This window comes from Oncorhynchus masou, chromosome 23 (genome assembly GCF_036934945.1).
Source record: "Oncorhynchus masou masou isolate Uvic2021 chromosome 23, UVic_Omas_1.1, whole genome shotgun sequence".
NCBI classification, from domain to species: Eukaryota; Metazoa; Chordata; class Actinopteri; order Salmoniformes; family Salmonidae; genus Oncorhynchus; species Oncorhynchus masou.
Genome location: NC_088234.1, coordinates 64,270,349 through 64,281,870, shown reverse-complemented (window position 1 = coordinate 64,281,870; position 11,522 = coordinate 64,270,349). Strand labels below are relative to the sequence as shown.

At 42.1% G+C, this 11,522-nt stretch overlaps 1 protein-coding gene and 1 long non-coding RNA gene across 5 annotated transcripts; both read left to right on the top strand.

The window, feature by feature from the left end:
• The first annotated feature begins 1,272 nt into the window (after positions 1-1,272).
• Positions 1,273-3,925, top strand: LOC135511198 (CMRF35-like molecule 3). 3 transcript variants are annotated; one of them, XR_010451222.1, is made up of 5 exons: positions 1,273-1,441; positions 1,626-1,863; positions 2,773-2,853; positions 3,110-3,169; positions 3,562-3,925. XR_010451222.1 is itself a non-coding variant. In XM_064932826.1 (3 exons), exons 1-3 carry the CDS (start codon positions 1,381-1,383, stop codon positions 2,837-2,839), a joined length of 366 nt encoding a protein of 121 aa, XP_064788898.1. In that variant the 5' UTR covers positions 1,273-1,380; the 3' UTR covers positions 2,840-2,877. The 3 variants fall into 3 exon arrangements, 2 of the variants coding, with proteins under 2 accessions (XP_064788898.1, XP_064788896.1); XM_064932826.1 differs by lacking the exons at positions 3,110-3,169; positions 3,562-3,925 and having other exon boundaries at positions 2,773-2,877; XM_064932824.1 differs by lacking the exons at positions 3,110-3,169; positions 3,562-3,925 and having other exon boundaries at positions 1,626-1,931; positions 2,773-2,852.
• A 2,556-nt stretch (positions 3,926-6,481) lies between these two features.
• LOC135510058 (uncharacterized) lies at positions 6,482-7,846 on the top strand. Of its 2 annotated transcripts, XR_010451058.1 has the most exons (7): positions 6,482-6,623; positions 6,711-6,886; positions 6,977-7,038; positions 7,121-7,207; positions 7,295-7,578; positions 7,658-7,693; positions 7,792-7,846. It is a non-coding gene; the product is annotated as an uncharacterized LOC135510058 (long non-coding RNA). The 2 variants fall into 2 exon arrangements; XR_010451057.1 differs by having other exon boundaries at positions 7,121-7,578.
• The last annotated feature ends 3,676 nt before the right edge of the window (positions 7,847-11,522 follow it).

Genomic DNA, 11,522 nt, shown 5'->3' with positions numbered 1-11,522 from the left:
ATTGTAGAATAATAGTGAAGACATCAGAACTATGAAATAACACACACGGAATCATTTATTAACCAAAAAAGTGTCAAACAAATCAAACTATATTTTATATTATAGATTCGACAATGTAGCCACCCTTTAACTTGAGGACAGCTTTGCACACTCTTGGCTTTATGTATTATACATGTCATTTTGATGTTTATACTATACAAACATATTTTATTTATGTATTTCTCAAAATCCATATATAGTAGACAAACCAGTTTAAAAACGATATGTTTACCAAACGGTTAAGTGATTAACCATTAAGCACCGTTGGATTACCAAATGTATTTCAACAAGTGAGAAGAGAATCATATGAAAAGCATTGTGAGCATTGCATTGTGAGGGGCAATTACTTTATATGAAAGGTGTTTATAGATTAAATACTGATTAGGTTTGGTGGAAAAAGTTACTGAGTGATTTTGTGTGTCCTTTTTGAGGATCTGTTTTGTACTAAAAGTTGTGAAATGTTTCCACAAGTGTGAAAATAGTACCAAAGCAATTAAAAAAACTGTAATAAACATTTTCAAAGACATTTTATTATTCTCAAGATAATTTGTCAAAACATAATGTGAGCACTGTGGTCTGTAGGTTTGAGAGTTCAATTCTGATGTATCTGAAGAGGTTTGCTGTGTTGGAGCCAATAACAGAACGTACAGCTCAGCATTTAACGTGACATCATGGAATGAGTTTAGCTGAAACTTGCAGCATTCTGGTAATGCAGCTTCCTGAGCTAATTTACCACCTTCACTTGGAGGACATCTGTAGTTATGAGCTGTACATGACCAGGGTTCATTTCCTGTTTAGAGGGGGAGAGAGAAAGAGTCTGTTCTTGTGGAACGTAAAACCACATCAGACTGGGTTGTGGTCCAGAGGACCCTGAACCATGAACCTGGTTTAAAGTGAGAGTCTATGGAGGTCTTGGTCTTGTACTATCACTACATTTTTTAGCATATGCAGGACATTTATCATATAGTTTCATATATAGTGAAATATAGAATTTTGCCAATGGAAATATGGTGCAAGATGCCCAATTATCAAATCTTTGTAGTCATTAGTGACCTATGTTCCAGTAGAGAGTAGTATGAGGATAGTAGTGATTCTTGGTCCCAAAACCCTTAGAGAAAGCTGAAATATATTTTAGGTTTAGTTTTAGGTTAAATTAGTCCATATGATGCAATAGTTGCTGGCTGCCACTGAGGGGGGCATGTCCACACAAACAGAAGCAGGAAGAGAGTTAGACAGTGTACTAACATTGGGAGGTAGAGTCATTCTGGCTGGTGCCTTGGTCCTTGACACACATTTGTGCTCAGGTACCATTTAATATTACATGCAGACTGAAACCCTCACATGGCTAACCATCTCTCCTTCCCCCTCCTCCTCTTCATCATCTTCTACAGAGTCTCAGCAGGTATGTGAAACATGTTTATATGAAGGGCTGAAGTCCAGTGGGTCAATTCACCGTAAACACTGTGTAATAAAGCTCAATCATTAAAAAGCTGTTTTATAGTTTACAAGCAATGGGGTTTTGTTTTCTGCAGTGCAGATTGTATTGTATTCCAACCTAAATGTGTTTTGTGTTGATATGTTCACAGGGAGGCATGTGTCTGTGCAGACAGGAGGCTCCATCACCATCCCATGTAGCTATGATCAGTATTACATAAACCACGTGAAGTACTGGTGTAAAGGGTATGGTTGGACTCATTGCTCCTCTGTAGTACGCACTGACCATCCTAAGAGCACTGATAGGGCGTCAATCTCTGATGACATCACCCAGAAAGTCTTCACTGTGATCATGACTGATCTGGAGCCAGACGACTCTAATACTTACAGGTGTGTTGTGGAGATCAATGGAGGACAAGATAGCATGATACAACTGCTCTACCTATCTGTCACTCCAGGTAAGATCCCTGCAACTCTTACAATTCAGTAAAGTAGAATAGGTAGTTCTCAGTAAGGATCAGACTCTCCGAAAATACCAGCTTTCACAAACTACATGACTGGTGTTCTCGTTTCATTTCCTTGTAACAAGTTCCGTGTCTCGTATCTGGTATTACCATTATTGCTCAAGTTGACCTGAGGAATGTAGGTACAGTGGGGCAGAAAAGTATTTAGTCAGCCACCAATTCTGCACGTTCTCCCACTTAAAAAGATGAGAGAGGCCTGCAATTTTCATCATAGGTACACTTCAACTATGACAGACAAACTATGACAGACTATGACAGACACTTTAAAAAAATATATTATTTGTACAGTAATAATCTCAATGATAATCATACAATCTCCTCCATCTCTGCAGGTTCTCTCCCTCTCCTCCATCTCTGCAGTGAGCCGGGGTTCTCTCTCTCTCTCTCTCTCTCTCTTTCTCTCTCCTCCATCTCTGCAGTGCTGAGCATCTGAAGTTCCGGTTCTCTTCCTATGCATGTAGCCATGTGTTTATCTTCTGTGCTGTCCATTTCTCAGAGCCCAAACCCAGAGAGCCACCATGATGTGATGTACAGCACTGTGATGCCTGATCAGTTCAGGACAGAACAGAAGGTCAACTTATGGCTACAAGCATCTCGGCTATTAGACAACATTATGGCTGTTACTCATCAAGCGTCATAGCCTTGGCAAATGTGCATCTGTTTTAGAAAACAATTGTATTTCCAGTATCACTTCCTGTCTTGGAACAAGCAAAAGGTAAATGTTCACTAAAACAATATAACAAAACGTTTTTGTTATTTGTGTCTTTATCAACAGGATCCATTTCCTGAAGCTGATGATGTCACAAACAGCACTGTCATCTTCCTGCACAAGACCCAACTAAAAGGGCAGACCAAGGTAAAGCTGTTCTACTGATTCTCCACAGCTGGTATTATGTTATCAGAAACAACAGTGGGTGATTGTTTCCTCAGTGTTAATATAGTCATGGTTACATCACCATTATAGCTGTAGGCCTAATATATCACCTTTATGTTACATATCACAATTATAACTGTCTACACGTTTAATTTCACAGAGAAGTGTGTTTTTATAGTGTATCTCCATCATGACAGAACTGTCCCTGTTCACCTCTCTACCTGTTCCTCCTCTGTAGTCAGCAGAACCAGATGATAATGTGGTCTACAGCTCACTAGCTCTACAGGTGACCACACAGGTCAGTGTTGGTGTCTCCTCTGTCTGTTGTACCAGATGATGCTGATCTCTCAACAAAGATACAGACAACGCCACATTACTATGTGTACTAAACATCACTCTTTAACCACACACACTTTTAGTAGTGTTTTTGTTTTGCTGCATGTAAAATGTTATTATCACATTTTGACCAGCTAACCTCACTGTTATCAGTGTGTATCTATAACATTACAGTGTGGACTGTGCCTAGGTTTAGGGTGACGTTGCCTCTAGATGCTGATCTTGGGTCAGATTTCATTTCCCCCCCACCAAAGGTTAAGGTTAGAGTAGGAGGAGGGGAAACTGATCTTAGATCTGTGCCTAATGGAAACGTCACCATGGAGAATATGACTGAATGTTTCACTTCCTCTCCAGCAGAGGGCAGCAGCACAGCAGTGACTGACTGAAAAGACCTTGATCGAGTCCTTATCCTTTAAGGACAGAACACTCCCCTCTCCTGTGTTACAACATCTATCTGCATCCAATATTCTTCTGTCATACCTCTTAACCCACCACAGGTAGACCCTTCTATCCTTTAGTGTAATAAACTACTGAAGACAGTCTGCTGTGTTTGTTGTGATTATCATCACATTTCTGATAATAGTTATGTTGCATCAACCTTTCCCCTCTCTGGTTTCTTACATCATGATCTTATTGATCTCATCTAGTTAAATGTCCTATGCCTGTAACTAATCATGATCAAACGTGTATTAAGATCTTAGTATACTGAACTGCAATAATAAAATGGACTATATATTGCCCAATGGACATCAATGGTACAATGCAATTATTTACATCTATTTATAGCAGATATTTGTAGGAATTACACAGATGCATTTTCTTTTTGCAAATCATGTTATATTTATTGGGAATCATTGAAATTTTCATTATGTTTTTGGGGGGGTAGATCAGCTTTAAACATCACTTTTTTCAAGACCCTGTTTTTCAAAGATAATTCATACAAATCCAAATAACTTCACAGATCTTCATTGTAAAGGGTTTACAGTTTCCCGTGCTAGTTCAATGAACCATAAACAATTCATGAACATGCACCTGCGGAACGGTCGTTAAGACACTAACATCTTAGAGACGGTAGGCAAATGAGGTCACAGTTATGAAAACTTAGGACACTAAAGAGGCCTTTCTACTGACTGAAAAACACCAAAAGAAAGATGCCCAGAGTCCCTGCTCATCTGCATGAATGTGCCTTAGGCATGCTGCAAGGAGGCATGAGGACTGCAGATGTGGCTAGGGCAATAAATTGCAATGTCCATACTGTGAAACGCCTAAGACAAAGCTACAGGGAGACAGGGCGGACAGCTGATCATGCTCGCAGTTGCAGACCACGTGTAACAACACCTGCACAGGACTGGTACATCACACCTGTGGGACAGGTACAGGATGGCAACAACAACTGCCTGAGTTATACCAGGAACGCACAATCCCTCCATCAGTGCTCAGACTGTCCGCAATAGGCTGAGAGAGGCTGGACTGAGGGCTTGTAGGCCTGTTGTAAGGCAGATCCTCACCAGACCTCACCAGATCCTCACCAGATCATCCTGACATGACCCTCCAGCATGACAATGCCACCAGTCTATCTGCTCGTTCTGTGCATGATTTCCTGCAAGACAGGAATGTCAGTGTTCTCCCATGGCCAGCAAAGAGCTCAATCCCATTGAGCACGTCTGGGACCTGTGGATCGGAGGGTGAGGGCTAGGGCCATTCCCACCAGAAATGTCCTGGAACTTGCAGGTGCCTTGGTGGAAGAGTGGGGTAACATCTCACAGCAAGAACTGGCAAATGTGGTGCAGTCCATGAGGAGGAGATGCACTGCAGTACTTAATGCAGCCGGTGGCCACACCAGATACTGACAGATACTTTTGACCCCCCCCCCCCCCTTTGTTCAGGGACATTATTCCATTTCTGTTAGTCACATGTCTGTGGAACTTGTTCAGTTTATGTCTCAGTTGTTGAATCTTGCTATGTTCATACAAATATATACACATGTTAAGTTTGCTGAAAATAAACACAGTTGACAGTGATAGGACTTTTTTTCTGAGTTTATATATACACACATGGACAACATTTAGGCTTCTAATTCCAGTTTAAAATAGATTTTACTGGCACAGTATATTTTACATTAGTTATCTTTAGTTTGTTTTTAGTCCTTCAGCTTTCCTCAACCCCCTCCCCTCTACCCCTCCCATCTATCTCTGAAGACCATCCAGTTCAATAACCAAACACGCACAAGGAGCACAACTAGAATGCAAATGGGGAGTTTATTAGGGATATTTGCACACTGGAGAAAGGGGGGAATTCACCAACCATTTCACAGTCCACAAACCGTTCTCGTTGTCCATTCCATTCCATTCTCCAGGGGTAATCCTAAAACTCGTGTCCTCAGCCAAACCGGTTCGGTACACAGTGGGGGTAATCACACAGCCCCTTTGAGCAAGCCACTTCCTCTTTAATCCCCATGTACTCTCTGGCTTAATGATCCACAGGCTTGCCTCATTAGGGCAAGAAGTCTATATAAGGCTCGGGGTTGGAGCCAGTGGGCTGCAAGATATCTCCCTTCAATAACCACTCCTCTCACCTCTCCCTGCAGTCTGCCACACTATATACAAAATCAGAACTGTTTGTGGTCGCCATTGAAAACTCACATGTCCTGGGGCCTGTTGCACAAAAGTAGAATTAAGACATCCGGGATAAATGACTCAGCTGAGCTCAATGAAGCCAAAACATGTGCGTCCAGGCTTAATTGGTTGCACAAAGACCAAGCCAGGATGAGCAGACACGGATTCATTAAGCCAGGTGAAACCAATCCTGGATAGGTGCGCGCTCACGGCTCACTCAAATAGACCCCGCCACAGATCACAGATTAACTGATTTACCATGGCAACTAGAGCCGCGTACTTTTCCCCGTCAGAAGCACAAATCCTCATGGAGGCATACGAGGAGGTAAAAGATATAATTAAGAAGAAAGGCAACACCGCCACAGTGATAAAGCAAAGAGAAAAAGCGTGGCAAAGTATTGCAGACCGCCTGAATGCGTAAGTAGTGCACAATTACACACTCACCGCTCCGCTGAAACATCACAATTACAATTCAAATATTTAATTCACATCTCCAAAAATGCAGTTGTACTGTAATTATGAAACGGTTAAATTTTTAATTGAAATGCACTGCAGATATGAGTGAAATTGTGTAAAGTAACTCCATCACACTGTATAAAGCTATGATAATTTTTTTTATATTTTTACTGAAAACAAGACAAAAATACCAAGTCATTTTTTGCAGTGTGACTCCATTAAATGTGTGTGTGTGTGTGTGTGTGTGTGTGTGTGTGTGTGTGTGTGTGTGTAGATTAAACATGAACGGGCCAAAACGGACATGGCAGCAGGTCAAAATCAAATACAAGAACATTCTGCAGAATGGTATGGTCCCTGACTAATATTTAACAAAGCACAAGCATATATTGTACCCAGAAGGTGCCTGCTCACACATTGTCTGTACTGTTTTAGCAGTGAAAAAGAATACCCACAGACAAGGCACGGGTGGTGGGTCACCAAAGGCTGACCTTACCCCAGCAGAGGACATGGCCTTGGAGCTAAATAAAGGCAGGCCCGTCTTAGAGGGGATCCCGAGGGGAAAGAGACGAGCATAGGTTCCTCCCAAGATGCCACCCGCTTCATTCAAGGTATGTCCTTCCATCTCTACATGGGATACAACCACATTCATATTGAATCAATTTGGACTGTCTGACTTTGGTTTACCTATTGCCTTGCAGTGTCTGGCAGCACTGTGTTCCTGTTAGAGCCACCAGCACAAGCACCAGACGATGCTGATCCAGTGAGTACTCCATCAAAGGCATACTGTAGGCCTGGCATGTCTTGTCTACTAGCTTCAATATGAATCCGATTAAATGTGATAGGGTGAAGGCCCCAGTGCAGCAGCAACAGCACATGATGGAGACGATGAAGAGGAGGAGACCATCTCTCTGGATTCCAGAAGGCATGAGGTATCATGTTAAGACTGTGAAAGTACTATTTACTCTACAATGGTGAGGAGTCCTCATCAAAATCAAAAAATCTAATTTATTTTACAGGACCCAGATGCTATACAGTGGGAAAACCAGCCTGGCAACATAGTGCGTATTAATAAAAGGACACCACATCCTGCCAAATTCCAGCTGCGCTAATTGTATTGTGTTCACAGAGCTCACAAGCTATCAGAAAGTTGTATGGCAACCACCTCCGGTGCCAAATAGAACTGGCAGACATAGACATTCAGTACAAGAAGAAAAAGATGGAAAATCTTGCACTGGAGTCCGAAATAAAAAAGAGGACAATTAGGAAACTGGACCTTGAAATAAAAAAACTTGAGAGGGAGGTGAGATATGCCTTCAATGTACACTGTATGCTAACTGTAACACAAATGTATTAATCATTATTTTTCTTTCCTCCCCCAGCTCCAAGAAGATGACACAGCTCAAAATAAAAATTAGGTATATTCTCGTAAAGTCAAGTGAGCCATGACATATGAGCTCTTATTGTGAGCACACAGGACGGTGGCATCTTTCTAAGGTTTTTTTTATTTTCCCAGCAATCAGTACAACCAAGTCATCGTTATAAGGCATCGCCCTCTTTTGCCCACCCCCAGCACCAGGTGTGGCCACTAGCCTATATGAAGGCCCAAAATTGTGTGTTCCTTTCTGCTCTGACAATGGCATGCCCATTCGTGCGAGATGTGGTGGATGAAGAAGCACTTGTGCTGAGGAGAGCCTTCAGGCGAGAAAGGGTCTTCAGGGACCGGTTGGACCCACTGGCCTTCCCTGATGACCATCTATATGAAAGATACAGGTTTTCTGCAGATGGCATCAGGTATCTATGCAGACTACTGGGTCCCAGGATTAAGCACCGCACTGCACGGAGCCATGCACTGAGTGTGGAGCAAATGGTTTGTGTGGCCTTGCGCTTTTTTGCTAGTGGAGCCTTCCTGTACTCAGTGGGGGATGCAGAACAGCTGAACAAGGCCACAATTTGCCGCACAATAAGGAGTGTGTGTCTGGCTATCAAAGCATTAGCAGATGTCTTCATCTCCTTCCCTGGCCACAGAAGACTCTGTGACATCAAAGAGGAGTTCTATAGGATTGCAGGTAAGAGGATCTACAAATTACAGGACAACTGTTAACACATAGTAGGATACTCATTACTTTGTGTGACAGGTTTCCCCAATGTCATTGGTGCAGTGGACTGCACACACATAAGGATAAAAGCCCCCTCAGGTGCCCATGAGGCCGATTTTGTGAATAGGAAATCCTTTCACAGCATTAATGTTCAGGTGAACATAACTTTTTGATATTGTCCATTTGCGAACACTCTGCATTGCCAGTGATGTGCATTGATTGGTGTAATATTCCTCATCTTATGATTTCAGATGGTCTGCAATGCTGACTGTGTGATCAGCAATGTTGTGGCAAAATGGCCTGGCTCAGTCCATGACTCCAGAATCTTTCGGGCCTCTGAAATCTATCAGTGCCTATCACAAGGTAAGCCACACAACCCCTATTTATAACCATCATGGCTGTGTCAAGAATATCACTGTGTTTATGAGGTAGTAATGATGAGATTTTGTGTTGACAGGTGAATTCTCTGGTGTGTTGCTGGGAGACAGGGGGTATGGCTGCCAGCCTTTTCTCCTGACACCTTTCACAGACCCCCAGGAAGCACAGCAGGCCTACAACAATGCCCATGCCAGGACCAGGGCCAGAGTTGAAATGACCTTTGGCCTCCTGAAGGCACGCTTTCACTGCCTTCACAAATTAAGGGTCAGCCCTGTTAGGGCATGTGATATTACTGTGGCTTGTGCTGTCCTCCACAATGTGGCCTGCCTGAGGAAGGAGAGGGCCCCCAGAGTGCCACCAGCCATGGACTGGGACAATCCGGCAATCTTCCCTGATGACGACAGTGGTCGGCTGCTGAGGGACCAATATGTGTTGAATTATTTTAGTTAGTATGTGTGCTTTCAATTTTGGTTAAATATGTCCTGCGGTGGCAGAGGAATTTGGGTTTTTTGGGTTCGTTTTTTGACGAATTTGGCCTCTTATGATGTTTGTGCGGTATACTGTGTGTAATACAAGGCTGCAGGGAGGCTACTGCATCCATTCATTTGTCTGTTCAGTTGATGTGTATGGATTTGTCCTGCATTTATTTTAGTGTGCAGACATGCAGGGTGTGTTATATACAGACCTTTGAATGTGTATGTATCATTTTGTATAATATGCTTGGATTCTGTGCTTTCCATCTTGTAGAGTCACTGTGACTTCAGTTTCGAAAGGAGCTGATGGTTTACCTGCTTTGTTTTGTCCTTATTCAATAAAGGAACATAATGTTACACATTGTGTTTTTATATTCATATGGAATGTGTATTTGTTTATATGACAGAGTACTAGGGCCACACTGAAGAAAAAGGATAAAGTCATACATTTATGAGGCTGGTTCTTTCTGCAGAAAAGCTACATTGTTTTTACAGTTTTGATACTTATGACAATGTGATACTTAATATTCTGGCACATCAGCATGTCTTTGTTTATGAAACCATACTGAAGTACAATTTCACGAAATGCCCCACATCTGTCATTTTAACAACTGTCCTCCTTTAAAACAACTGGTTACAATATTATGACTTGTGGTTTTTTTCCCCTCTGTGGCCCTAATATTCTATCATTTTATATATAGCCTTATAGTCTATGGGAAACTGTAAATTATCTAATGATAGCAACATCTAAAAATCATTTTTTTATCCAAAATCATTGAAATTAATGATCACAAACGTTTAAATAATAACAGTGGGTCTAGTTATATGTGATAACAATGTAGTGAGCAGTGAAATAACTATTGGTTTCCATTTGTGGTGACTGCTGACTGACATTAGGGATGAGATTAAATAGATCCTGGAATTTAGCCTGGTCTGGAGCAGGCTAGCTCCACAGAATAAATCTCCATGGTAATTTATACCATAACATGTCCTCCTGCCCCCTATCCATCTTTAGTGCAACCGGATTACGGATCAATTGAGCCAGGATCACCAAGATATCCTGGCTTAATCCCTTATCCTAGTTTTGTGCAACAGGCCCCTGGTCTCAGTCTGCCCAAAATAAATGATTAACCCAAGTGGAGATTTGAAGGACACATGTAAAGGGGTTCCCAGGGTTCAAACCAAGTCAGATTCCACAGCCACAAATTCAGATTCCATAGCCACATTTTATTAACAACAGCTTCCATAGCCACAGAGTCAGATTCCACAGCCACAGAGTCAGATTCCACAGCCACAAAGTCAGATTCCATAGCCACAAAGGCTAGATAGTGGATAGGTTAGGCTTAAAGTTGGGTTTAAAATCACACATAAGAAGATCAAATGTAGAAATGGGCGGGATTTATGACTTTCTGGCTATGGAATCTAGTAATTACTCGAGTGGAGCAGCGGTCTAAGTTCAAGAGGTGTCACTACAGTCCCTGGTTTGAATCCAGGCTATATCACATCTGGCTGTGATTGGGAGTCCCTGGAGGCAGTGCACAATTTGCCCAGCGTCATCCGGGTTTGGCCGGGGCAGCCCATCATTGTAAATAAGAATTTGTTCTTAACTGACTTGCCTAGTTAAATAAAAATCCTACAATCCTACATGTGCCTGTCAAAACTTCTAATTGTTGGTGTCGGAAATACAACTTTTTTTTCATTCGTGTGCTATTTGGTGATTTGGTCAGAACAATTCTTCAACCAGTAAGAGTTTATCCACCTTGATATTGACAATATGGTAAATCTAATTACATTACAAATTACATACTGATGAGGGTGTAGTGGTCAAAAACGGATTTGTTCCCAGGTCAGTGGTGAAACGTCACAACTCAGCAACTCAGGCAGCAACATTTTCAAATTTTCCTCTTGTAATTCCGACTTGGAGGATCAGTCAAGTGAAACTACCCAGTCAGAAATAGGAATTTCACAGAACTCCGAAAGCACATGAATGTGGCAATGAACCTTTGGTAAAGAAGTGTGCAGTGTTTAGCCCAGGGACGTCACTAGAGATTACTGGATAGGGGGGCAAAGCCTCTTTTAGGGGGGTCTGACATATTCCCTCTGTTCCGTTTATTGCTAGCTAGCAGTCTCAAGCCACAGAAGTAGCTAAGGTTAACTTAAATGTTAGCTACAAGTAGGCCTAACGTTGCATGTACACTAGATAGTGGTAAATTGACGCGTGCAGCTTAGGCCGCCCCTTGTGACTCGCTTGTGGACGTGCTGGCAGCACGTTCGATTGTGTGGCAAGAATTCAGCAT